Below are 27,949 nucleotides of genomic sequence, written 5' to 3'. Positions count from 1 at the left end.
ACCTGGGGATGTTGGTCAACAGCCAGCTGAACATGAGCACCCACCCTCTGTCAAGGGCATGGATACTGACATCTTCCAATAGATCATTTGTGCTTATGAGGTCACTGTCAGCCGAATATCTGATAGGCCAGGAGCAGGCCCATGGCAGGTGAATGTTCCTCTGACGACCAGTGGTGCCTGAGTAGCTGACAGGCCGAGAGCAAACATGGCCTGTGCTAGACACTGTGAGGACCCTGGTGCCTGAGAAGCTAGTAGGCCAGGAATAAGCACATGGCTTGCGTGGGCCTGTGGGGAGCCACAGGGATGTCATATCAGTGATGGCACCCCAAGCTTGATTACTCCTGCCATCCAACAGAAATCCCAGGCACCTGTCTACTGGTGCATCACACTTGTTCATAGGTGAGCAGAAAGCAAATAGGTGTCTATGTGGTGCTCAGGTCAGTGGTGCCTGTGGAGCTGACAGACCAGCAGCAGGCCCACAGCTCTCATAGGAGCTTGTGATGTCACTGGTGCCTGAGAAGATGACAGGCAGGAAGGAGACCCATGCTGGGGAATGTACTTGTGATGCCACTCTTGGCTGAGTAGCCAGTAGGCCAGGAGCAGGTGCATGGCTGTATAAGTTCTTGGGAGGTCACTGGAGCCTGACTACCTCCATGGCGAGTATGCATCAGCTGCATGGATATCAGAGAATCACAGAATCGTAGAATGGTTTGGGTTGTAAGAACCCTAGTGACCATCTAGTCCACACCCCCCTGCTACAGGCAGGGACACCTGCCATTAGGCAACATGTGCTTATGAGGTCGTGGTCAGCTGAGGAGTTGATAGGCCAGGAGCAGGCCCCTGGCCTGTGAATGCCATCTGGATGCCAGTGGTGCCTGTGTAACTAACTGGCTGAGAGCAAACACGGCCTGTGCTAGATGCTGTGAGGACCCTGGTGCCTGAGAAGCCAGTAGGCCAGGAATAAGCACATGGCTTGTGTGGGTCTGTGGGGAGCTCATTGGTGATCAATCAGCTGATAGGTCAGGGCAAGGCCCATGGATTGTCCAGGTACCTGTGAGGTCACTGGTGCCTGAGGAGCTGGCAGGCCTGGAGCAGGCCAAGAACTTGTGTAGGTGTTGGTGAGGTCATTGCTGTCTGAAAACAGGCCAGGAGCAGGCCCATGGCGGGTGAGGATGCTATGGCATCACCTGGAGCGGGGTTGGACAGAATCATGAAATATCCCGCAATGGAAAGAATTGAAGATCAGTGAATCTAACTTTAGCCTCCAGACTAAAAAATAAACTAGATGTATCTAAAAAAATATATATTTTATATATATATATATTTATATATATATTTTATAAATATATATACATTTATATATATTTTATATATATAAAATATATATTAAAAATATTAAAAATTAAATATATATATTTATTAAAAACATTTTATATATAATATGTATTAAAATATTATTAATGATATATAATATAATATATATTATATAAATATAAATAAAATGTATAGTATATATAATATAATATAATAAATGCAATATATATGTAACTTATGTAACTTATATATTATAAACATATAATCTATAATAAAAATATAATAATATAACAATATATATGTATAACACATATATATTTATAAAATACATATTTTTATTTGAAAATATTATATATATATATTTATAAAATAAACTCTATGTCTGAGAATATTGTCCAAACAGTTCTCGGACCCTGCCAGGCTTGGTGCTGTGAGGAGGCTGGGAGGCAGCGCAGGGCCAGGCCTGGGCACGGGGCCAGGAGGAAACCACCGCCTTCCTGCCCGGGCGCCATGTCACGTGGGCTGCGGTTTGTGCACCTGCAGTGGCAGGCAGGCTCCAGCTCCCGACCCGCCGCGGGGAATAACGGCCCCTGGGTGACACGCTGAGAGCCAGGGAGACGCCTGAGGCTCTGGGCTGCAGCTCTGCTGCCAGGGCAGGCCCTGGACCAGCTCTGGCTGCTGCCAGGACCCCACAGGAGGCTCCCTGGGGAGGGACGGGCCAGCCAGCGCTCCCGGCATGGGGCTCGGGCCCTGCCCAAGGGCCTTTCCCAGCTGCTGCTGCCAGCACAGCGGGGGCTGTAGCAGGGGCAGGGGCTGGGCCCTTCCCAGCCTGACACAGCCCCGCTGCAGGCCCAGCCCCGTGGATCCCATGGCGCAGGGACGGCCGGACAATCGCACCTTGGGCTCTTGGACGCTACAGCTCAGGAGATGCTCCCTGCTCCCGGTCCCCACAGCGGGCTGCAAGGGGTGTCAGACCCATCTGCCCCCACACCCAGCCCTACCCCACGATGATCTCCCACCGCAGTGACGTGAGACCCGCAGCGGAGCCGTCCCTCATATATGGTCATGAAGAGTGCTGGAGAAGTTCATTGGAGAGCTGGGCTGCGTCGGAGGGGAGATAAGTGCCGATAACGTCTAAAAAGGTGCCTGCTGCTTCGATTGGCTCCTCCTGCAGCTGGGACAGCATCTGCACAGATATATTGCTCCCTCATCACCCCCATTGCCTTGTGGGTCAGAGGAGCTCCAGCAGCAGGACCGTGCTGTGAGGGCAGGAGCCTCAGGATGGGGACAGAGGGACTCCTGTCCCCTTGGGTGCTGTGGCTGCTCCTCTGGGTGCAGCCTTGCAGAGGTAAGTGCTTTGTTCCACAGCGTGGGGACAGCGGGCAGCAGCGGAGTCATTGGGACCCCCTCAGCAGCAGCGGGGTCATCAGGATCCCCCTGGGAGTGGGGTTGCTTTCCAGGCACCACTAAAATGAGAGGCAGAAGGTTCTCAGTCCCTCAGTCCTGTGCTTTAATCTGTGCCTGTCTGGATGGGAGAGGGTAATCCATTTCCACAGCTCCCATGATTATGGCAGCCCATGCCTGGCTGCATTTCCAGACACCGTGTCCTCGTGTACCCATTTGGGACCCCTTGTTCCCCAGCACTGTCCCTCTGGAGATGGAGAAGTCCCAGACAGTGACAGCAGTCCTCAGCCATCTCCTGGGCACAGCCTATGTCTGGGGTGTCCTGGAGGGGTTGTGTGCTGCTCCCCGCCCCTGGGATTTGGGGAAACAGTGATCCCAGGAGGGCAGGTTTTGTCCCCCAGACAGAAGGGCACTGTGGCTTCTGCACCAGAGGTGACAGAGAGGTGTCCTTCCTGGGGGCCCTGGCAAACTTAGAGGCTGGGCTGACAGCAGGGATGAAGAGGGGACACAGGTTGGGGGGGAACCTTGTGATTTTTTCTTTGTGTCCCCTGGACAGACAGGAAGCCCCAGGGTTTTTGGTACATTTGGGAGGTGCCTGGGGCAGGTGGGACAGGGAGAAGAATGGGTCAAGGAACATGGGGCTGTTCAGGGACTCCTGGGCGGGGGAGGAGTGGGAGCCCTGTGCAGGGCTGGGGGTGGTATGTAGGTGGGCATGGGCATGGGCAGGGAGCCACTGGTGTGGGAGGAGGTGCTGAGGGCTGTGTGGCAGTGAATGGTGCAAGAGGGCTGAAGCTGGGCACCCCCAGCCGAGTTCAGCCCATGGGGAGAGGAAAGACCCCCGCACCACCCCAGGGACAGGCCGTGCAGGATAGGGCTCCCACCCTGGGGTCTGTGACTGTGCCTGACCCAGGGACAATCTCAGACCCGCAGTGTGGGGCTCGAAACTCTCCTGACCCTTCCCCTGTTGGTGTTTGAAGGGGCTGCGGAGGTGAGGCTGGCGGATGGCGGCAGGCGCTGTGCTGGGAGAGTGGAGGTGAAACACCAGGGCCAGTGGGGGACCGTGTGCAGTGACTCCTGGGACAAGGATGATGCTGCAGTGGTTTGTAGGCAGCTGGGCTGTGGGGTTGCTCTTGAAGCTCCTCAGTATGGACACTTTGGGGAAGGATCTGGCCCCATTTGGATGGATGATGTTGAATGTCATGGTACCGAGTCTGTGCTGTCTGACTGCACACACAGCGGATGGGGTCAAACAAACTGCCGTCATTGGGAGGACGCTGGAGTGACATGTTCAGGTAAGGACTGAACTTGTTCCCTTCCTCTGGGACGAGGACACTTCTAAGGGACCTGGCTGTGACCTCAGGAAGCAACAAGTGGACACCAGAACATGGCTCTGTGTGTCAAGTTGCACTCTGAGCTGGCTCTGTCACTGCTGGTGTCCCTTGTCCCTGGGGAAAGCCCAGTGGGAGCGCACCCAGCCTGGCCCTGAAGCTGGAGCAGCCAACCCTGGGGAGGTGCCCGGGGCTGGGAGAGGAAAGCCCCCACCCTTCCCCATTGTGCTGGCTGGTTCCCATCTTTCTCCTCCCATTCGCCCTGGCCTTGTCTGGCAGGCTGGTCCCTGTGCCAGGGGAATCTAGAGCAACTCCCCCAGCCACCAGCAGCCTCAGGGAAGGGCGTGCCATGGCCCAGGCCTTTTGGGTTGTACCCCCCAGCAGACAAGAGAACCTCGGCCAAAGCAGGGGGGCTGCTCAGAGGGCAGGAGCACTGGGCTTGGGCAGAGGAGCAGGGTGGCAAGTGGCACCTTGTTCCTGTCCCAGGGTCACCCTACGAGAGCCAGTCCCTGGAGACATGGCCCCTCCAGGCCATGCTGACCCACTGCCCAGCGTCTCCTGCCTGCCCTGTGCCCCAGGGGCTGTGCCAGCACCTCCTGGCTCTCCTCGGTGCCTGCCCTCGCACCGGGAGCTCGTGTCAGCCCAGGGCTGCTCTCTGCCTGCTCTTTTGCCCCATGTCTGGCTGGTGGCTGGGGACGTGCATACCTGACACCACACTCTGTCCCTGCCTGAGGACCCCCCTTTACCTGTTCCCCAAATGTGCCCCATCTAACAGCAGCTCCCCAAGAGCCCCAGCACCCCCTGGGAACAGGGGGCTTTTCTGGCAGCTCCAAGGGGTTCCTCAGCCTGGCCTGAGCCTGGCAGAGCAGAGCTGGCTGCAGAAGCCCCCAGTGCCTGGGCCCATTTCCCTGGGCCCACGTGCTGCGGGTGCTGCAGTACTGGGTCTGGGGCCGGGCAGCTCAGGGGCTCCAGGCAGCAGCAGTTTCCCTGAGCGGTGCCTGCAGCTGGGGGCTTGGGAGAGAGGGCAGCCCATGGGTGCTGGGCTGGTTTCTGAGGAGCAGAAGGGGGACCCTTACCTGTTTGTGCCATCGACACCCACTGAGAGCTGCTGGGCTGGCCGTGGGGCTCTGCATGTGGCCACCTTAGGGATGAGGTGGGAGGTGGGCATGGAAGTGCCAGAGGGCTCTGGGAACTCACAGGTCTCCTTGGTTGCTCCAGGATTTGTCCGGCTGGTTGGAGGGGACAGCCCCTGCTCAGGAAGTGTGGAGGTCTACGACAGGGACCAGTGGAAAGCTGTCTGTGACTCCCACTTTGGTGCCAAAGCTGCTGAGGTGGTCTGCAGGGAGCTGCAGTGTGGCACAGCCCTGTCTGTGCATGGGGCAGCTCACGTGGGAGAAGGGGCCGGTCCTGTCTGGGACAGAGAGCTGCAGTGTGTGGGGAATGAATCCGTCCTCTACTTCTGCCCCACGGGAGCAGCCAGGGACCAGCCCTGCACCCACGGCAATGGCACTCATGTCACCTGCACACGTAAGGACTCAGGGTGGGATGGTGCCCACGGGGTCTGTGGTGGGGGCAGGAGAGTAGGGTGGGCACTGGGCTGTGCTGGGAGGGGGACAGGTGGGGTGAGGTGGTGGTCTGCAGTCCTAAAAGAGTGCTGCAGGAGGAGAAAGGCACGTTGTCCCTTTGGCCTCTCCTGCAGCTCCTGTGGGATTAGGAGCACAAATGCAACCTCCCTCACCCTCCTTTGTCCTTGAGTACACAGGGTTCAGGCTGGTGAACGGCAGCACAGCGTGTGCGGGCAGGGTGGAGGTCGAGGTGCTGGGGACGTGGGGGACCCTCTGTGCCTCCCGCTGGGACCTCTCGGACGCCCACGTTCTCTGTCGGCACCTCGGCTGTGGCTTTGCTGAGTCTATTCCTGGAGGAGGGCATTTTGGGAGAGGAACTGGCCCCATCTGGAGAGACTCGTTCCACTGTGACGGGACCGAAGCCCACCTGGGGCAGTGCCCGGTGACTGCCCTGGGGGCCTCGCTGTGCTCCCACGAGAACGCTGCTGCTGTCATTTGCTCAGGTGAATGCTGGGCAGTGCTGCAAAGTCCATTTGCCCCTCGTGCGTGACACGGCCACCCAGAGCTGGGGACCCCATGGCAGCGGCTGGCTGAATTTCTCCTCTCACCAGGCCCGGCTCGCCCCATGTCCCTGCGGCTGGTGGGCGGAGGGAGCCGGTGCGACGGGCGCGTGGAGGTCTTCCAGCACGGGACGTGGGGCAGAGTCCTGGATGAGCAGTGGGACATGCAGGAGGCCAGCGTGGTGTGCCGGCAGCTGCAGTGCGGAGAGGCAGAGGCAGCCTACACCCCTGTGAGGGCCGAGCGAGGGCTGGGCCCCGTGGGGTTGCACGGGGTGCGGTGCACAGGGCAAGAGAATAACCTGAGCCTCTGCAACACCTCCCTGCCCAAGAGTCCACCATCAGCAGGAATCATGGAGGACGTGGGGGCCGTGTGCCGGGGTGAGTGGTGCTGCACGTCCCCCAGGTGCGGGGCCAGGTGGGCAGCCAGCCCCTGACGGCCGGGGCTTCTCCCCGCTGCAGGGAGCCGGCGGGTCCGGCTGGCGGACGGGGCTGGGCGCTGTGCCGGGAGAGTGGAGATCTACTACCAGGGGCGCTGGGGCACCGTCTGCGACGACGCCTGGGACCTGGCTGACGCCGCCATTGTTTGCCGCCAGCTGGGCTGCGGAGGGGCCCTGGAGGCAGCCGGCTCCGCTCGGTTCGGGGAGGGCTCCGGGCAGATCTGGCTGGACGGCGTCAACTGCTCCGGGGCCGAAGCTGCTCTCTGGGACTGCCCTGCCGAGGCCTGGGGGCAGCACGACTGTGGTCACAAAGAGGACGCGGGAGTCGTCTGCTCAGGTCTGTGCTGGGAGTGGGGCTGGGAGCTGGGGCCTGGGAGGATGGGGTGACGACAGGGCTGGGCAGGGCCGATGCCATCCCTGGCTGCATTGGATCCCCTGCCCAAGCCCAACCTGGGGAAACCCTCACACAGACCCCAGGGTCCCTGGGGAGTCCATTCATCCTGACAGTGAGTGGGGAGGGCAGGGGTGTACGTCAGAGACCTCTCTGCCCCCAGATGCAGGAGGGATTCGCTGGTTGTACCTCCAAATACCCGAGCACCTGGGGTGCAGAGGAGCCTCTGCTCCCCTAGTCCCAGACTAGCCTGTTCCCCGTGGGGCCTTCCCTCCTTCCAGAGTTCATGGCCCTGAGGCTGGGAAACAGCGACGGCTGCTCCGGGCGCCTGCAGGTTTTCTACAACGGGACATGGGGCAGTGTTTGCTCCAACTCGATGACTACCGAGACAGTGTCACTGGTGTGCAAGGAGCTGGGCTGTGGGAATGAAGGGAACCAGGAACCAACCTCAATCTATGCCAAGCTGTCTGGCACTGCGTGGCTGGATTATGTGGAGTGTGGGAAGAGCAACAGCTCCTTCTGGCAGTGTCCCTCTGCTCCCTGGCATCCGCAGTCGTGTCATGACCTCCGAGAAGAGGCCCACATCACCTGCAATGGTAAATCTGATTCATCAAGGCACCAGGTCCTGCTCCCCACTGGGTATGGTCAAATGCAGAGGAGGAACCCAGAGGGGCTTTGACTTTCTGCATTAGACCCTGTTGCTGCTGGTGGCACGAAGGTGACTTCAGGTCTCAGAGCCACCCACGTCCACCAGCAGCAGTCAACAGTCAGGCTTTCAGCAGATCCTGGGGGATGCAGACGCATCTCCAGGCAAGGTCTCAGAGGAGACCATGCAGAGCTTGCAGGAGCCCTCCATCCAGGGACAACCTCCTGCTGCTCTGTGAACCAGGGACCCTGTGGGCATGCGCACTCAGGTGCCCCCCACAGTGCCGTGCATGTCCCCTGAATGAACGGGGTTCTGCTGCTGCACTGACCCAGGCAGCATGGGGACATGTGAGCAGAGGTCAGCCCTGCTCTCTTCTGCACGACCCCCAAAGCAGTCCCCTCAGCCCAACTTCTCTTTCCTTTGGGACATGGACAGAAAGGCCGCAGGTGGCTGCATGCCCCAACTCCACGACGTGCACAGGTAGGGAGCTGCCCCTGCGTGTGCCCCCCTCACCTGGCAGGGCTGTCCCAGTTGGCCCGGTGCAATGGGAGTTTGCTGCCTCCCCAGACAGGGAGAAGATCCGCACCGTGGGAGGCGAGGACGGCTGCTCGGGCAGAGTGGAGGTCTGGCACCGTGGCGCCTGGGGGACGCTGTGTGACAATGCCTGGGACATGCGGGATGCCGAGGTGGCATGCAGGCAGCTGGGCTGTGGCCCCGCGGTCTATGCCCTGGGCCAGGCTGCCTTTGGAGAGGGGACGGGCCCCATCTGGCTGATGGAGTGCGGGGGAACGGAGCTGTCTCTGCAGGACTGCTGGGCCCAGCCAGGGGACAGCGGTGCCTGCCAGCATAAGGCAGATGCGGCTGTGCATTGCTCAGGTGAGCAGTGGGGCTGGGAGACATCGCTGGGGGGTTGGCAAGGAGCTGGCTTAGTCGTCTGCCCTGCTGGATCCTGGCATGGCCCAGCTGGGGTGTCCCTGCAGAGTTGGAGGCTGGTGGTGGGTGCTGTGTGCCCTGTGGGGCTGGATGTCCCAGCACATCCCCTGGGCTGCCTGCACCGTCCTGTGAGCGGCCCAGAGCAGTGGTGCTGGGCCCTGTCCCTGACACCCTGCCCAGCCCCGCAGGAGGGACAATTCAGGTGGCACATGTTAGGGCCGTCTGCCAGGGAGGCTGCCTGCTACCGCAGCCCCAGCCTCTCAGCCCGGCTCTCCTTCTCCTGCCCTGCAGCTGCACCCAGGACAGCAACACCCCCCCCACGAGCAGGTAAGTTGTTCTTCCCCTGGGGCTGGGTCTGCCCATGGCCAGGCTGTGACCCACAGCCAGGGGAAGGGGCTCCCTGCTGGGCTCTGAGACTCCCAAGAAATTGAGGGATCTGGGGGAAGTCTGTGATGTACCCAGCAGGGTGGGAGCTGCTCCATCACCCAGCCCTGTCCCCCCCAGCCCCTGCTGCCTTTTGTGGTCAGGAGTGGCATGTCCTACCCCCAGCCTCTCCCATGCCTGATGCTGTCCCTGCCATTTTCCTGCCCATGCAGATCCCCCCCGGGGCCCTCTGACCACCACCAGTGAGAGACTCTCGGTGCCTGTCATCATCTGCATCATCCTGGGGGCCCTCCTCTGCCTGCTCCTTGCCCTCCTGGCTGGGCAGGTGCGAAGTGCCAGGGCTCGGCGCAGAGGTGGGTCCTCCCCCAGTGGTCCTGGTGGGGAGATACCTCCTGGCATGGCTGGGTGTGCTGGGGATGTTGGTGAGGGGCACAGGCAGAGCTGTGTGCTGCCCCCTGCCCCATCTGCTGCCCCATGGATTGATAGACCATGGGGCACCAGCAGCAAGGGGTGGAGAGAACCCAGACCACCAGGACATGAGTCCTGGGTGAAGGAGAGAAATGTGAGAGCTGGGCTGGGGGAGACGGGGAGGATGTGCTGCTGGCAGTGCTCTGGGCAGCACTGGCAGGAGGAGCGTGGGGCAGCAGGGTCCATCAATGTGGTTCCAGCCACCCCCCAACAGGGCACGGGCTGTGTTATTGACGCGTGGGGCAGAGATGGAGCAGCTCCATGGGGAGGGGAAATGCGGGAGCTGGTGCAGGGTCTGCACTGGGACGTGACCCAGGGAACAAAGCGGCACAAGAGCCGTCTCCAAAGGGATGGTGTGAGGCTGACGCAGCCCCAGACCATCTCCATGGGGATGCTGCCTTCCCTGGGGTTGTGGCCGCAGTGCCAACACAACACAGTGGGGCTGTGCTGTGGGGACAGCCCTGTGCTGGCCCAGGGAATGGGGCTGGGGGAGCCCAGTGGGTTCCTGTCCCTCTCTGCCCACCCCCAGACCAGCTCTGCCTCTGTCCCCAGGCTCCGGGAGAGCTGGGGAGCCCTTCCCTGAGGCCGTGTATGAGGAGATCGCTTACAGCCTGGCGTGGGAGAAGCAGCCGAGGTTCAGTCTCTCAGGTGGGTGCAGGTCCCTGTGGGGGCACATCTGCAGGGCCCTTTCTCCCTGCCCCAGACCAGGGCTGTCCCCTGCGGCTCTTGCCCTTGGTTCCTGAAATCGTTGGGCCGTGGGGTCTGTGGGAGAGCATCCAGTGGTGCTGGGCCCAACAGAGGAGCTTCTTCCCCACCAGCTCTGCCCATCCCAGAGGGGACAGCCCCTCTCTGCCTGGCCTTGCACCTAGGGAACAGCCAAGGGCTGAGCAAAGAGGCTGTCCCAAGGCAGCTCGGGGAGGCCCTCTGAGAAGCACCTCGTCCCAAGGGAACTGGTCTCCATCCCATGCACCCCCAGCTCTGTTGGTGCCCATCCCCAGCAGTGCTGAGCACCAATCAGGGCAGCAGGGCTCATCCCACAGCACCCACTGCAGCTCTCCGCAGGCTCCTTGTCAGAGGGGTCCCTGACCCAGCTTCAGTACTACCCCAGGCACAGCGAGGAGGAGGATGGTCTGGGGCCAGACCCAGGGGTTGGAGGGGGAAGGAGAGGAAGGGCTCCATCTCTCCTGCCTGCAGACAGACAGACAGCAGTGCCACTGAGTGCCATCATCAGAGCTGGAAGGATGAAGGCTCTGCTGTGGCCTGACATCAGCAGCGTGTCAGCCCTGTGTCCCTGCACACCCTCCCATCCTCTGCTCTGCAGAACGTCTCTTCTCACTGTCACCACCTGCCCTCTCCTTTCAGATGTCCCTGTCCTGCCCGGAGGTGACCCAGCGGATGGCTATGATGATGCTGGGGAGGTTTCTGACCCTGGGGAGGATCCTGTCCCTGGGCAGGGGGACTGGGATGTGCCCGGGATTCCAGAGGAGGGAGATGGGCCCAGGGATGCAGCCACAGGTGAGAGGGCAATGGAGCGCTGCCGCTTCTTTGGTGCCAACCCCAGCGCCAGGCAAGTCCATGTTGTATCAAGAGCCTGATCTCCCAGCACGGGGAACCCGTCCTGAGAGATTTCCTGGGGGCTGGGAGAATGGGCCAAATGCCTCAGGGCTGGCGAGGAGGAGGAAGGTGATGTACAGCCCCAAAGGGCTCCCCTCAGGACCAACCACAACAGCCTGCCTTGATGCTTACAGGGGGAAGCCTGCGCTCCCAGAGAAGTACTGGGGAGCCTGGAGCTGAGGAAGACACCTCGTCCCCCTTCCCGGGAAGCATGGGCTATGACGATGCTGAAGAGATGTCTCTGGCATGTCCCCACGAGGAAACCAAGGATGTGTCACCAGAGCCCCATGCACAAGGGTCCCAGAGCCCCAGGCCAGCAGAGCCCAGCCCTGCCGAGCAGCTGGGTGCAGCCAGGAGGGAGGAGAGCTCAGTGCCACTGGGAGAGCCATGAGTGCCAGGGAACGGTCTTCCTTTTCCAGCAGGCAGGAGACACACATGGGTATTTCACCTCTTGGTATTCCCCTTTTTTTATGCTGTGTGTTGGCAAATGTTTATATTAAAACCCTCTGGGGCTTTGCCCCAGGTCCAGTGCTTCCCTGCCCAGGTGTCAGGGCACCTCCCTGAGGCTGATGAAGGGGAGCAGAGCTCAGAAACACAGCGGTTGGGGAGGGTCACGTCTTAGGGCCAGCAGGATCAGTGTCTGGCTGTGGGGCTGCCAGAGGCCCTGGTCCCTGGACACTATTCCTGGTGACAGAGACATCTCCGTCCTGCCAGCCACAGGCAGTTTCCAGACGAAGTGGATCTCTGTGAAGCCCCATGAGGCACTCACTGGCAGTGCCCTGGCTCTGCTGTCTTGGGCCCCCATGGAGCCCAAGGATGCCTGCCCAGCACCCACAGGCAGAGATACCTCTCTTACAGGAGCTGAACGGGAAGAAAGGTTGGACCCTTGGGCAGGACTTGGCACCCAAACTGCCCTCCCAGCTCCTGCTGGTGGGTCCCCACAGCCCTTCAGCTCTTCCCCAGCAGTCTGGGAGGTGCTTTTGGTAGTGGGATGGTGGGCTGGAACACCTATTGCAGCATCTATTTAATCCCTTTGGGTCCGCTGTCCTGGCTGTGTCCCATTGCATTGTCCTGCATACCCCCAACCTACATGTCGTGGGGGGCAGTATGAGAAATGGAGAACCCATTGATATGGTTCAACAGTAAATGAAACACTGGTCTGTTAACAACACTGTTTTGGTCTCAAATGCAAAACTCAGCTGCATATGAGCTTCTCTAAGTAGAACCATAGAGATTCAAAGAGTTTCAAGGGGGAAATGAATCCTAGCACAGGAGCTAGCAGGACTCATCCAGAGAGCTTTAGCTATTACGGGGGAAGGGGATAAAACAGGGATCACCAGAGAAGTGCCTGGGGGAACAATACTGAAGCTGGGGGTGAGGCAGATGTCTCATCTGAAGTTCATCTACACCAATGAATGCAGCATGGGCAACAAACAGGAGGAGCTGGGAGCGACTGTGAGACAGGCTAACTCTGACCTAGTTGCTGTAATGAAGCATGGTGGGATCACTCCCACGACTGGAGTACTGTGGTAGACAGCTACAAGCTCTTCAGAAGGGATTGACAAGGAAGGAAGAGTGGTGGTGTGGCTCTTTATATTAAAGAGTGTTTTGATGTTGAAGAGCTTGGGGTTGGGAATGGTAGAGTGTCAATGGATAAGAATGAGGGGAAAGGCCTGTAGGGGTGACATCTTGGTGGGGGTCTGTTATATGATCATATGACCAGACTGGTAGATGAGGGAAGGGCTGTTGATGTAGTCTACTTAGACTTCAGCAAAGCCTTTGACATGGTCTCCCACAGTATTCTCTGGGGAAATTCTCTGCCCATGGCCTGGACAGGTATAGTCTTCTCTGGGTAAAGAACTGGCTGGAGGGCCATGCCCAGCGAGTTGTGGTTAATGGAGTTAAGTCCAGCTGGCGTCCCGTTACAAGTGGTGTCCTGTACAAGTGGTAGGTACTGGGGCCTATCTTGTTTAATATCTTTACTGATGACCTAGGTGAGGGGATTGAGTGTACCCTCTGTAAGTTTGCAGATGACACCAAGTTTGGAGGTAGTGTCGATCTGCCCGAGGGTAAGGTGGCCCTTCAGAGGGATCAGGATAGGATGGGATAAGGCTAATCGGATGAGGTTTAACAAGGCCAAGCACCCGGTCCTGCAGTTTGGCCACAACAACCCCATGCAATGCTATAGGCTTGGGACAGAGCTGAACATGAGCTGGCAGTGTGCTCAGGTGGCCAAGAAGGCCAATGGTATCCTGGCCTGTATTAGAAATAGTGTAGCCAGCAGGAGCAGGGAGGTGATCATCCCCCTGTACTCAGCTGTGGTGAGGCCACACCTGCAGTACTGCATTCAGTTTTGGGCCCTCACTACGAGAAGGACATTGAGGCACTGGAGCGTGTCCAGAGAAGGTCAACAAAACTGGTGAGAGGTCTGGAGCACAAGTCCCATGAGGAGCGGCTGAGGGAGCTGGGATTGTTTAGTCTGGAGAAGAGGAGGCTCAGGGGAGACCTCATTGCACTCTACAACTTTCTGAAAGGAGGTTGTGATGAGGAGGGGTTGGCCTCTTCTCTCAGATAACTAATGATAGGACTCGAGGAAATGGCCACAAGTTGTTCCTGGGGAGATTTGGATTAGATATCAGAAAAAACTTTTTCTCTCAAAGAGTGGTCAGGCACCGGAACGACCTGCCCAGGGAGGTGGTGGAGTCACCATCCCTGGCAGTGTCCAAGAAGCACCTTGACCAGGTGCTACAAGGCATGATTTATTAGCTTAGGGGGTAGTATTGGTGATGGGAGGATGGTTGGACTAGATGATCTTGTAGGTTCTTTCCAACCCTGTGTTTTTATGATTCTATGACTCTGTGACTAATGGTAACAAGTAATGTGTTTGGGGTTTGACTTCAAGGTAGGAAATGAGGTTAGGGATTAGAGCAATGGATGCCTTTCAGGGTGAGAGAGAGCATTAAGGGTAGGACTAGATTTTCTCATTACTAGTTAGAAGTATAGACATAACATGAATATTTTCCTAGTGAGTGTTGCAGAAGCAACGGCCTTATCTGAACCCCTCTCACCTCTTCCAAATCTTTCCTTACTGTTATCCAAGACCCTACTCTCTCCACCAGATTTCCCACTTTTATTCTCCCAGCTTCCCCCTGGACTCCCCATATGTGTCACCGTGTTGGGGGCAGCTTTCTGATGGCCTTTATGACCGCAGGGGCTCTGCCTCCCTGCTGTTGGCCAGCCAGGGGCTGGGACAGAAGTGACCTCACAGCCAGCATCCACAGGGCTACAAGGAGCTGTTGTGCTCAGGAGGCCTCTTCCCAGCCCCCCCAGGAGCAGTGGGTGCAGGGGATGCCCTGCACAATCCCTCAGGTACTCTGCCTGCCAACCAGCTCGTTCTTCAGAAGGACTCCTACATGTCCAGGCTCACGTTTCTTCATACAGCCTTTAGCAACTCCAGGGCATCCTGAAGGGAATGGCCACCACTGTGTGAAAAAGTGAATCAAGTACTGAATGTGCATTTTAGAGAAATGTTGAGACCTTTGCAGAAAATTATAGTAAAGGCTGAAAAAGGGACTGTACCCTCAAAAGTAAATGACCTTAAGAAACTGTCTGTCCTGAAAGAATTGATGGCAACCCTAGGGAATGGCTTCTGGAATTGGGCTCACTCAGATTCAGCCCGCACCCTCTTACCCCAAAAACCCTGCAGCCCCCCAGGCCAGCCCCACTCCCCAGCACAGCACAGAACCACACTGCTGGCCCTGGGGCTCCTCAGGCAGCACCACCGCACACACACAGTGCCCTGCTCTGCTCCCAGGACACCCCATGTCCCACACAGCCTTGCCCCAGCCCACCACGTCTGGGCTGGCCTGAGCAGCCATTCCTACAGCCCCTGCCCATGCTGCCCACAGCCCCCGAGCTGGCGGTGCTGCTCTGCAGAGCGAGGGGGCTGTGGTGCGTGGGGCCGTGGGGGCACTCTGCAGGGCCGTGCTGGTCAGACTGGGAAGGCAGAGCCAGCTTGTGGGGGGCACTGCCACTGACTGCCTCCCACACAAGTGGTTCTTTGGCCATGGAGGGTGCGCACAGATAGCCGGCCTTCTTCAGAGTCAGAGACTCATGGAATAGTCTGAGCTGGAAGGGACCCACAAGGGTCATCAAGTCCAACTCATTTCCAATGTCGGGAGCTGTTTTTCACTATATCCAGTTTATGAAATTTCACCAGAGGTATAACAACCAGTTCATCAGACTGTTTTCCCTATGCCTGCTGTGTTTCCTGAAGCTGCAGAGATCTTCTTTGCCTGTTCCCTCGCAGATTTAGCACCTTATCTCTGGGTGGCTCCACCTGGGACATGCCCGTGCTCTATGGGCTGCACGCTCTACTGACTCCCTGGCACACACTGTCCCTGCCGAGCTCTTGACCTCTCTTGGCAGCTCCTGCTTCCCTCCAGGCAAACGCCTGCCTGCCATCAGCCCTCTCGCATATTGTGGACAGAGGCAGGTGAATTCACCATCACTGCGGGTGCTGGCCAAAAACAGGGAACAATCACAGGTGCACCCTGACAGAGCTGCTGTGCCAGGACCCTTCTCCTGCACACTGCCACGTGCCCCTGAAGCTCTACCAGAGGTCTACTAGGAAGGATATCAGGCAAGTGAGTCAATGCATGGTCTTTTCTTTTATTAAAATACACAGAAAGCCTGACCCACCATTTATGTAAAGACTTGGAGTCACATGAGACAGGTACATACAATGTAATAAGGTATGAACAATGACATTTCTTTGTGGGAAACACTATGAGAAGTAAGGCAAAGTAAAAAAAAAAAAAAAAAAAAAAACAAAAAACATTTCTGGGTCTTTATAAAGTTAACATTGAGAAGACGGGCAGTTTATTCCTTCTGATAAACCTCCAGTCATCACTTTCCACACTACATCCTTGAGCTCTTTGTTCCTCATGCTGTAGATGACAGGGTTGACTGCTGGAGGCATCACCGAGTACAGAACTGCCAGCAAAAGATTAAGGGAGGAGGAGGACATAGAGGGGGGCTTCAGGTAGGCAAAAAAGGCAGTGCTGATGAATAGGAAGACCACGGCCAGGTGAGGGAGGCACGTGGAAAAGGCTTTGTGCCGTCCCTGCTCAGAGGGGATCCTCAGCACAGCCCTGAAGATCTGCACGTAAGAAAGCACAAGGAAAACAAAACACCCAGATGCTAAACAGACACTAGCCACAATAAGCCCAACTTCTCTGAGGTAGGCATCAGAGCAGGAGAGCTTGAGGATCTGGGGAATTTCACAGAACTGGTCCAGGGCATTGCCTTGGCAGAGGGGGAGGGAAAAGGTATTGGCAGTGTGCAGCACAGCATAGAGAAAAGTACTGCCCCAGGCAGCTGCTGCCATGTTGACACAAGTTCTGCTGGTCATTATTGTCCCATAGTGCATGGGTTTGCAGATGGCAATGTAGCGGTCATAGGCCATGATGGTGAGAAGAGAAAACTCTGCTGAGATGAAGAAGAAAAAGACTTGTGCAGCACATTCCAAGTAGGAGATGGCTGTGGTGTCCCACAGGGAGTTGGCCATGGCTTTGGGAACATTGGTGGTAATAGTGCCCACGTCCAGGAGGGTGAGGTTGAGGAGGAGGAAGTACATGGGGGTGTGGAGGCGGTGGTCACAGGCTATGGCTGTGAGGATGAGGCCGTTGCCCAGGAGGGCAGCCAGGTAGATGCCCAGGAAGAGCCCGAAGTGCAGGAGCTGCAGCTCGCGTGTGTCTGCGAATGTCAGGAGGAGGAACTCAGTGAGGAAGCTGCTGTTGGACATTTGCTGCCTCGGGGCATGCAGACCTGCTCTAGGAGAAGAAAAAAGTGAGAAGTTCGGCAGACTTCTCTGAGCAAAACCCAGTACTCCTTCAGAGATATTACTATTATCATAGAATCATAGAATATCCTGAGTTGGAAGGGACCCTTAAGGATCATCAAGTCCAACTCTTGATACCGCACAGGTCTACCCAAAAGTTCAGACCATGTGACTAAGTGCACAGTCCAATCTCTTCTTAAATTCAGACAGGCTCGGTGCAGTGACCACTTCCCTGGGGAGCCTGTTCCAGTGTGCAACCACCCTCTCTGTGAAGAACCCCCTCCTGATGTCGAGCCTAAATTTCCCCTGACTCAGCTTAACCCCGTTCCCGCGGGTCCTGTCACTGGTGTTAATGGAGAAAAGGTCTCCTGCCTCTCGACACCCCCTTACGAGGAAGTTGTAGACTGTGATGAGGTCTCCCCTCAGCCTCCTCTTCTCCAGGCTGAACAGGCCCAGTGACCTCAGCCGTTCCTCGTACGTCTTCCCCTCCAGGCCTTTCACCATCTTCGTAGCCCTCCTCTGGACACTCTCCAACAGTTTCATGTCCTTTTTATACTGTGGTGCCCAGAACTGCACACAGTACTCGAGGCGAGGCCGCACCAGCGCAGAGTAGAGCGGGACAATCACCTCCCTTGACCTACTAGCGATGCCGTGCTTGATGCACCCCAGGACACGGTTGGCCCTCCTGGCCGCCAGGGCACACTGCTGGCTCATATTCAACTTGCTGTCTACCACGACCCCCAGATCCCTCTCTTCTAGGCTGCTCTCTAGCGTCTCATCGCCCAGTCTGTACGTGCAGCCAGGGTTTCCCCGTCCCAGGTGCAGGACCCGGCACTTGCTCTTATTGAACTTCATGCGGTTGGTGATCGCCCAGCTCTCCAACCTATCCAGATCCCTCTGCAAGGCCTTTCCACCCTCATTCGAGTCCACAACTCCTCCAAGTTTGGTGTCATCAGCAAACTTGCTCAAAATACCTTCTATTCCTACATCCAGATCGTTTATAAAAATATTGAAAAGTACCGGCCCTAAAACGGAGCCTTGAGGGACACCACTGGTGACCGCCTGCCAGCCTGACGCAGCCCCATTTACCATAACCCTTTGGGCCCTGCCCGTTAGCCAATTGCTCACCCATCGTATGATGTTTTTATTTAGCTGTATGGTGGACATTTTGTCCAGTAGGATCCTATGGGAAACCGTGTCAAAAGCCTTGTTGAAGTCCAAAAAAATCACATCAGCTGGTTTCCCTTGGTCCATCATACGGGTGATCTTATCATAAAAGGAAATCAGGTTAGTTAGGCAGGACCTGCCCTTCACAAACCCATGCTGGCTGGGACCAATGACTGCTTTGTCCCCCAGGTGAGCCTCAATAAGTTCGAGAACCATCTTCTCCATGATTTTACCAGGCACTGACGTGAGACTGACAGGCCTGTAATTGCTAGGGTCTTCTTTCTGACCCTTCTTGTAAATCGGCACAACATTTGCCAGCTTCCAGTCTACCGGGACCTCTCCAAATTCCCAGGATCGTTGAAAAATAATTGAGAGAGGTTCCGCGATGACGTCCACCAGCTCTTTCAGCACCCGGGGATGAATCCCATCCGGACCCATGGACTTGTAGGGATCCAGGTGGAGTAGCAAATCCCGCACACGTTCAGGATCGGTTGGGAGTTTGTCATCCCCACCGTCCCAGTCCTTTAGCTCAGGGCACCCTGGGTCCCGAAGCCCATCATCGGCATTGAAGACAGAGGCGAAGAAGGCGTTAAGCGTCTCTGCTTTGCCTATGTCATTGTCTGTGAGGAGACCTTCCCTATCAAGGAGCGGCCCTATGTATTCTTTAGTTCTCCTTTTTCCATTCACATATCTGAAAAAGCCCTTTTTATTTTCTCTCACAGACACAGCCAGCTTCAACTCAAGGTGTGCTTTGGCCACACGAATTTTCTGCCTACAAACACGAACGGCATCCCTGTATTCTTTCCATGACACCTGGCCCTCCTTCCAGTAGCGAAACACTCTCTGTTTCCGCCTAATCTCCATTAGAATGTTCCTGGTCAGCCACGCCGGCCTCCTGCCCTGCCTGCCTGACTTGCGATATTTAGGAATTGCTTGATCTTGTGCTTCTAGGAGGCATCGTTTAAAGAATGACCAGCACTGGTGGACATCGAGGCCTTCAAGAGCAGTTTCCCAGGGGACCTTGCTGACTAGTTCCCTGAGCAGCCTGAAGTCCGCTTTCCCCATATCTAGGGATGAGGTTTTGGTGGCACTTTTCTTTCTGTCACCATAAATTTTGAACTCAACCACTTCATGGTCGCTTTGACCAAGGCGGCCACCAATCACCACATCTCCCACCAGACCCTCTCTGTTTTCTAGCAACAGGTCGAGGAGGGCACCTTTCCTAGTTGGCTCCGTTAGCACCTGCACCAAGAAGTTATCATCTAGGTGCTTCGTGAACCTCCTGGACTTGCTCGTGTCAGCCGTGTGGCACTCCCAGTTAACGTCTGGCAAGTTGAAGTCCCCCATAAGGACAAGGGGAGTTAATCTCGAGGCCTCTCTTAGTTCTGTAAAGAATAATTTATCGGCGCTATCGTCCTGGCCAGGCGGTCTGTAATAGACTCCCACAACGACATCCCCTTTATTCGTTCATCCCTTGATCCTTACCCAGAGGCTCTCAACTTTGCCATCTCCGACCTGAAGTTCCACACAGTCCAGCCCCTGCTTCACATACATCGCCACCCCACCACCTCGCCTACCCTGCCTGTCCCTCCTGAAGAGCCTGTAACCATCTATCGCAACACCCCAGTCACAGGACTCATCCCACCAGGTTTCGCTTATGCCGATGATATCGTAGTTGCAGGACTGGGCCAGGACTTCTAGCTCATCCATTTTATTCCTCATACTGCGTGCATTCGTGTAGAAGCACTTCAGGTGCGTCTCCTTACACTCAGCACCTTGTGGATCTGCCCGAAGGACCTCACTGGCACCCAGCCCCTCTGATTCTAGCGTACCTTCCCTTAGGTCTTCACCGGCGTGCCTGGTTTTAGCCCCTTCCCCCTTCGACTCTAGTTTAAAGCCCTATCTATCAGCCCTGCCAACTCCTGACCAAAGATCCTTACCCCTCTCCGAGAGAGGCCCATCCCATCCGGTGCCATCAGGCCCTGTGTAGCATAGACCTTCCCGTGATCAAAGAACCCAAAGTTCTGCCGGTCACACCAGTCTCGAAGCCACGAGTTTATGTGAACAGCACGCCTTTCAGCTTCGATCCCCCCTATCGGAAGGACAGAGGCAAACACAACCTGCGCCCCTGATCCTCTAAGTAGTCGCCCCAAATCCCTAAAGTCCCTTTTGATCGCCTTCGGACTTCTCGTTGCTACTTCGTTGCTATTCCCTGTGTGGAATGAAGAATGAGTCATCTCATTCAACAACCCTCCCAAGTGAATGACAGCGTGCCTGACAGTGTAGAATGGAGTTTGGGCACATAGTTCACCATCAGTCCAGTTCAGAGCAGAAGCTTACACCCACCTGCACCCTAGACAAAGAGAGTAGGAGAACCTCACACATGTGGAGAAATAAGAGAAAATACCACAATGCTCCAACCAGCTGACAGAGGGAAAGGCAGACGGGCACGCAGTGAAGCCTTCACTCTACCAAGCTTGCATGCCGCCTAGAGAAGTGACACTGCAGGGCAGGTACTCTTAGCCTTCTCGTTGTGTATCACCTTGCAAGACTCAGGCTCCTCTCCTCTCCTGGAGGTCCAGCTGAGAAGGAGGTGGCTCATGCCCTAAAGCCCCTGAAGGCAGAGGCTGTGCTGGGTGTCAGAGGAGAGCAGGGGGTTGCTGCAGGCCTGGCAGGGAGTGCAGAATCCCCCCTCCCTTGGTGTTCCAGGCAGCAGCTTCCCTGTCCCCACATCTCCTCCCTGCCATTGCTGACAGACCCTGTCCCACCTGCTGTGTACTCAGCTCTGCCATGCAGACACCTCCTGTCCCAGGACACTATTCTGGGACATATTCCTGTGTTCAGTGGCTAAGGAGCAGCACTGACTTGTCCTGAGAGCCCTTCAGGGCAGGAAAGTGAAAGAGAAGACTTAGGAGGAGGAGATTTAGGGCAGATAATCCCTGCTCTGGAGCTTGTCATTCTCGTCTTCTCCAAAGAAACCATGAGAGTTCTCCTGAAAGATGCCATAGGCTGTGGGATTTGCCGGCAAATCTGGAGATAGCACCAGGAACAACAGCTGCGCTGCCCTGCAGCCAGAGACTTACCCTGTTCAGGGCTGGGAAGATTTCTCCCGCAGTCAGCTCTCAGCAGCCCCCCTCCACACTGCCTTTAACATCTCCCTCCCTTCTCTCAGCTGCCCTTGTCCCCTGCACGCAGTGCCCCCAGCCCTGCTGCGCTGTGCAGAGGAGCTGCTCGTGGGCAGAGCTGTCTCTCTGCAGCACTGCCCGCTTGCCAGGAGCTCCCCTTGGGCCCAGGAGCCCGGCCCAGCTCAGCAGCACAGGGAGCTCTTGACAAGTCCCTGAGCCTCCAGGGGGATCAACTTTGAAACAGACTGAAGTAATCATTTATATTCCTTCACTCCACTGGAGAGGGACCACTGCCCTTCCTCATTTCAGAAGAAGTATGATGTCCAAGGATCACCTTTCCAGGTCCTGGTTTCAGGCAGAACACCCACCCAAGGATCTCCCTCTCCCTGCTGAGGGAAGGATTTCAGCTGAGTCAAACCAGGCATCTCAAACTTGTTTGCAGTACAGAGGCTAGAAGGAGGTTTAGCTGCCTCTCCCATGCCTCACAGAAGCCCACAGGAGTTGGGATTCCTCTTGCCTTGGTTCAGGTGGGCACAAATCAGGCAGCTCTATGTCAGCTGCTTGTCTCAGCTCCCAGCACATTGAATGGAGACAGAGGCCAGGAGGGAGCTGTTCAGATGCAGACACCAGGTGACATTGGAAATGCCAGAGTGACATTTGAGTGACATTTGAAGTGCCAAATTCCTCTGGGCGATAGAGGTTTTACTATTGCATGTCCAATATAATATAGCTGTAACTATTACTCAATAGCAAAGAAATAAAAGGCGAGCTATGATCTGGTTGCCATCACTGAAACATGGTGGGACCACTTCCATGACTGGAGTGCTGCAATGAATGGCTGTAGGCTCTTCAGAAGGGACAGGCCGCACAGAAGGGGTGGTGGTGTGGCTGTCTATATTAGAGAGTGTTTTGATGTTGTAGAACTCGAGGCTGGGAATGATAATGTTGAGTCCCTATGGGTTTGGGTCAGCGGGAAGGCCAAGAAGGAAGACATCCTGGTGGGGATATCTTATAGACCGCCAAACCAGGATGAAGAGACAAATGAGGCGTTTTACAAGCAGCTGGCAGGAGTTGCACAATTGCCAGAACTTGTTCTCGTGGGGCACCTCAACTTCCCAGGTATCTGCTGGAAATACAGTACAGCTCAGAAGAAGCAGTCTAGGAGGTTCCTGGACAGTGTGGAAGATAGCTTCCTGACAAAGCTGGTTACTGAACCTACCAGGACTGTGCCCAGCTAGACTTTTTTTCACAAACAGAGAAGGACTGGTGGGAGATGTGGTGGTCGGGATCTGTCTTGGGCAGAGTGACCGTGAAATGGTAGAGTTCTCTATTCTTGGTGAAGTCAGTAGGGGGATCAGTAAAAGTGCTGTCTTGGACTTCTGGAGGGCAGACTTTGCACTGTTCAGGACACTGGCTAGCACCTTGGGAGGCATTTCTGAAGGACAGAGGAGTCCAGCAAGGCTGGGCACTCTTCAAGAAGGAAACCTTAATGGCTCAGGAGCAGTCTGTCCCCACGTGCCCAAAGACGACCCGGCGTGGATAATACATAAACACAAAAAGGAGGACTAAGGAGAATCTCCATCCTTTACTGGATGCGGGGGGAAACTTAGTGACAAGAGATGAGGAGAAGGCTGAGGTGCTTAACGTCTTCTTTGCCTCAGTCTTTAGGAGAAAGAGCAGTTGTCCTCTGGCTACCCATCCCCCTGAGCTGGTGGAAGGGGATGGGGAGCACAATGTGGCCCTCATAATCCACGAGGAAATGGTTGGCAACCTGATAAAGCACTTAGGTGTACGCAATTCAGTCAGGACGGATGGAATCCACCCGAGGGTACTGAGAGAAGTGGCGGAAGAGCTGAGCAAGCCACTTCCCATCATTTATCCGCAGTCCTGGCTATCAGGGGAGGTCCCAGTCGACTGGCGGCTACCAAACGTGATGCCAATCTACAAGAAGGGCTGGAGGGTGGACCTGGGAAACTATAGGCCTCTTAGTTTCACTTCAGTACCAGGGAAGCTCATGGAACAGGTTATCTAGAGTGTCGTCAAGCGGCACTTGCAAGGCAACCATGCGATCAGGCCCAGTCAGCATGGGTTTATGAAAGGCAGGTCCTGCTTGACAAACCTGATCTCCTTCTATGACAAACTGACGCTCTTAGTGGATGAGGGAAAGGCTGTGGATGTGGTCCACCTTGACTTCAGTAGGGCTTTTGACACCATTTCCCACAGCATTCTCCTCAAGAAACTGCCTGCTCATGGCTTGGACTGACGTACACTTCATTGGGTTAGAAACTGGCTGGGTAGCTGGCCCCAAAGTGTTGTGGTGAATGGAGGACTCCACTAGTGAGCAGCAGTTGGAGGCTGTTCTGGAGAACAAGTCTTGTCGGATGAGGGGGAATGGGCTAAAATTGCGCCAGGGGAGGTTTAGGTTGGATGTTAGGAAAAACTTCTTTACTGAAGGGGTTGTTAGGCATTGGAATGGGCTGCCCAGGGAAGTGGTTGAGTCACCATCCCTGGAGGTCTTTAAAAGTTGTTCAGACGCAGAGCTTACTGATATGGTTTAGTGTAGGACTTGTTAGTATTAGGTCATAGGTTGGACTAGGTGTTCTTGGAGGTCTCTTCAACCTAGATGATTCTGTGATTCTGTGGTTCTGTGATAATGTCAATTATTACAGGAACGGTCAATATTCTGTGTGGCCGTGTGTCTGTGTATGTTTATTTCAACAGTTCCTTATTTTTAATTTGGCTAATTTTGCACATTAAAATTGTATTATTCTTCCCATTTCCATTCCACTATCTACTTGTTGAGCATAGTTCAAAGACTCTGCACACAACGAGCCAGGCTCTCTGTGAACATAAACAAAAGAAAGGAGCCTGCACTGCCTTCTTTGTCTGACATCCTTCCTCTGAGACCTGGTCTGGATCTGCAAGGGCAGATCCTGTGTGCAGGGGTACTGAGGAAAAGAGTCCCATCCCAGCAGCACGGCCAGGGAGCAGCAGCGCTTGGTGCCTGCAGAGCTGCTCTCTTGCCACTGCCGCCCTTTCCTGCTGAGCCCTGCTGGTGGGGTCAGGCCCGGCTGCTCCTGTAGCTTGGTGCCAGTGCTGCTGTGGGGCTGTGCTGGGACTGCAGGCAGGGACAGGCAGTGGGCACGGCAGTGGCACAGCTGGCCTCCACTTGCTGCAGCACTTCCCTCCTAAGAGGGGATCTCCTCCGGGCACTGCCTGAAGGCTGAGGCCTTCCTGCAAAGTTGCTGTCAAGAACAAGCCCAAGGAAGAGACTCCAAAGAGGCTCTGCGTTTTGCTGCTTTCCAGATGGGCTCAGGGTGGTGAGAGCAGAGTCCAACATGGACTTTGAGGGATCTGGGGCTGGTTCACAAGTTCCCTGTTAGTTGCTAGTGGCCATGCAGCTGATGAATACTTCTAATTCCTAGACACTCGGGCTCCACAGAACATGATGGTGCTGATGGCAGATGAGCTTTTTTTTCCTGGAGGGAGCCAGGAGTTTCCAGGAGAGCCCAGGTGATCTGCAGGGGCAATATGAGCCTGGGAGACAACCGCCGAGTGTGAGCCTGTCCAAGGTGGACTGACCAGAGCTCAAGTGCTCAATCTGGTGTGAGCAGGCTGAGGAGAGCTCTGCAGCCCCAGGGCACGCAGCAGCCCCAGCAAAGGAGTCTGGCGAGTGATTCCTTGCAGCCCTGGGAGAATGGCAGTGACCCCATGAGGTGGGTCTGCCTCCCAACCTGCCCAGCACAGCCCTGGAGATTGCCACCGTGCCCTGGGCACCACAGCCCCCTCGCTCTGCAGAGCAGCACCGCCAGCTGGGGCTGGGGCTGTGACGGCTCTTCCCCTGAGTGTCTTCTAGGCCAGCTTCAGGCACATGGCTTCTGGACGTGAGCGTGATCTTCACTGTGCACAAGGAGCTGAGAGACTGCCAACAGGCACGGGGCTGGAACATTGCCTGCAAGGTGCCTCCTGCCCTAGCAGCTCACAGGAGTGGCACGGATCTGGCTGCAGTGTGTCAGAGAGGCTGGGAGTCCAGCAGCAGTGCCGTGGGCTTGAAGGATCACAACCAGCTCACTTCTATCTGGGCAGATTCGGCCCCAAGAAGGGGGTGTTTGGCAGGTATGGTATTAGGAGGGCAGTGGTGCCTCAGAAGCTCTAAGTCCAGTAGGAAGCGAATGGCTGTTAAACGGCCTGTGAGTTGACTTCTTTCTGAAGTAGCTGACAGGTCATCCCTTGACTCCTGGCTGGGATCTGTGAGCCTAAAGGAGGCTCACATCTGCTGGTCTCCATGACAGGCCAGCAGATGCACCTGCTTTGCACATAGTTTGTGAGATCCTCTCTCCCTAAGTACCTGGTAGGCCCCATTGAGGAAGAGGTCTTGAACGGGTGTTGGCATGTCAGAGGTTTCAGCTTTTGCCTCATTCATCCTTCAGGGCTGCTTTCAGTTTTCGACACAGAGGGGCCACTGCCTCCCAGATGCCTGGGGGAACACAAAGCCTTCATGAGGCCATGGAAGAAGTTACCCTGGGTCCATAGGAACCATTTCGGAAGCAAAACGTGTAGGCAGGAAGCGCACTTTTGTGGTGTTGCAGAGCTGCTGGGCACATTGTGCAGGGTGCTCTGACAGCCTTTCTGTCCTTCTCCATGCTGGCTTAGGAGCTGCTTCTTTCTCAGGAACAGAGGAGCCAACAGAGGTGAGACACATACTCTGAGTTCATGAAAGCCATCAGAAAGCTGACCCTAAGACGATGACTGATATGGGGAAAAAGGAGGAGCGTGGCCAGGAGAGATGTGAGATTTGAGGGAGGAAAGAGGAGCTTGGACAGCAGACGCTAACAATTTTGGAGAGGTAAGAATATTCAGGTAATGTTGATCCCACCATAAAGCTGACTTAAAGCAGTCATGTGAAGCCCTTGCCCTATTTTAACCTGTTACTTTAATACCTAAATCTAAATGCCACTCCACACCCTGACAGGAATCCACTGCTCTAACTTTTGACCACAATATCCCTTGAAGCCAAAATCAGTCCATAACCCCTCTCCGTTACCTTTACTCTCTTGCTCACCCAGATCCCTGCCCTTAACACTAACATTAAAATGCTCTACTTAACCATAGTCTTCTTGCAGACCTAAACAAAACCCTCAGCCAAAGAGCTTGCCCATACCCTAACCACAGACCTGACACCCCAAGCAGAACACCAAACCCTCCCGCTAAACATCTGCTTAATGTCTCACCCAGAAAGGTTCGCCGTAGTCCCTAACGCCATACATGAACAACTAAAAAAAAATAACTAAAACACAACTAAACAACATAACTAAAAACAACTAAAATCCAAAGCCTGTCTTCCTGTGCATTAACCTTCTCACCTTTAACCCTTTTCCTAACCCTTAACTTTAGGTTCTTGTTCCATTGGGGCAGGGTAGGAATCGTGAGATTGCGGTGCATTCAAAGGTGAATGCGAAGGGCCATGGATCTGAGCAGCTTGTAGGTCACAAGGAGGAGATGGGTGGGAATGCTCTGATGAGCTCAGCTCTGCCTCAGGATCTCCTGCCCCAGCAGGACGAATGTGACTGTGGAAGGGACTGTGAGGTCACCTCTGTCTCTGCAGTTGATAGGGCAGCAGCAGGAACATGTCACGGAAAGGGATTGTGAGGTCACTTCTGTCTGAAGTAGCTGACAGGTCACACTTCTACCTAGGATCTGTACTTTTCACTTCAACTTTTCCTTCTGACTTTACTTTCTCAAGCAATGGCATCATTCTCCTCTCAGTATCTGAGGTTCAGAGACAGAGCATCAAAATCCACCATGGAATTCATTAAAATGCAGAAACACCTAAGGAACCATATGTCTTCCATAGTTTTATTCAAGTGTTCAAGACTTGGACAGCTAATTGGAGAGCTTTCATGGTGTAGTTAAGGAGGAAGATTTCATAAAGCACCTAATAAAAATCTTTTCTCATTTTAAAGCGTGGATTTTGTTGCATTTCAGTTTTGAGCATCTTTCTTCAATTGATATTAATCCAGGGCTTCTCCTATGGAGATGTCCATAGGGAGGAAAAGCAGACTCTTGAGGTCTGACAGTGCATGGACAACCTTGCTCCTCACCACCCCAACCCTGACATTTCTCTCATTGGCCACCTGGTGCTTGCATCACTTTTCCTTACACCAGACTTCTGCACTGAAGTCTGCAGCTGGATGTTACAGCCCCTTTGCACCAGCTCCCACCTGCTTTCCTTAGAGACCTGGCTGCACACAGGCACAAAGGGGTTTTTCCTTATTTTTAAACAAACAGCAGGAAAACATGCAGCAATTTTCCAAACAGCAAAGCAAGCTCCTCATCTTGAATGTCTCCAGTGAGGTTTACCTTCCCAAAAGGATGACTCTAAATTAAGTATTTTATACTGATTGATAGGAAATTATAAATATTAAGATATGTATTATTCCGTATGATCCTAATTCAATGACAAATGACGAGGAACTTGCTACAGAAACAATTAAGCCGACTGCTAATAGATGGGCAAGCTTGAACTCAAGCTCAAAGCAGCAACTGGGTCAGTGAGAGCGGTCTGAAAGATCAAAGGGTAAGGTGAGGGCAAACCAGGAGAACCATGGGAAGTGCATAGATCCAGACAGGCAGATGGAAAGGGGACATTCAACAGGGATTGTTTATTCAAGATGGGTGGAAGTACCTGGAAGATGAGGGAGTACACCATGATGGACAAAGCGATGACAATGCAAGTACAGGTGACCATCAGTATTTCTTCTCCTGTGATGA

General features: G+C 55.1%; 1 protein-coding gene and 1 pseudogene across 2 annotated transcripts; one reads left to right on the top strand and one right to left on the bottom strand.

Annotated features, from left to right (window-relative positions):
- The first annotated feature begins 3,353 nt into the window (after positions 1–3,353).
- Positions 3,354–11,025, top strand: LOC310887783 (scavenger receptor cysteine-rich domain-containing protein SCART1-like; annotated as a pseudogene). Its single transcript, XR_014589254.1, has 11 exons — positions 3,354–3,416; positions 3,629–4,010; positions 5,265–5,573; positions 5,809–6,114; positions 6,175–6,945; positions 7,281–7,595; positions 8,081–8,125; positions 8,213–9,001; positions 9,175–9,315; positions 9,983–10,078; positions 10,793–11,025. The product of XR_014589254.1 is annotated as a scavenger receptor cysteine-rich domain-containing protein SCART1-like (transcript).
- Positions 11,026–15,885: 4,860 nt separating this feature from the next.
- LOC310887858 (olfactory receptor 14C36-like) lies at positions 15,886–16,856 on the bottom strand. Its single transcript, XM_083814036.1, has one exon. It carries the CDS (start codon positions 16,848–16,850, stop codon positions 15,903–15,905), a length of 948 nt encoding a protein of 315 aa, XP_083670162.1. The 5' UTR covers positions 16,851–16,856; the 3' UTR covers positions 15,886–15,902.
- Positions 16,857–27,949: the final 11,093 nt, after the last annotated feature.

This window comes from Anser anser (genome assembly GCF_964211835.1).
Source record: "Anser anser genome assembly, chromosome: 29".
NCBI lineage: Eukaryota > Metazoa > Chordata > Aves > Anseriformes > Anatidae > Anser > Anser anser.
The sequence above is the reverse complement of the archived record's forward strand: the minus strand, read 5'-3'. Positions and strand labels throughout refer to the sequence as shown.

What these genes read in the sequence shown, in the direction of transcription:
- LOC310887858 (XM_083814036.1), bottom strand. Translation starts at nt 16,850, where the DNA reads ATGTCCAACAGCAGCTTCCTCACTGAGTTCCTCCTCCTGACATTCGCA.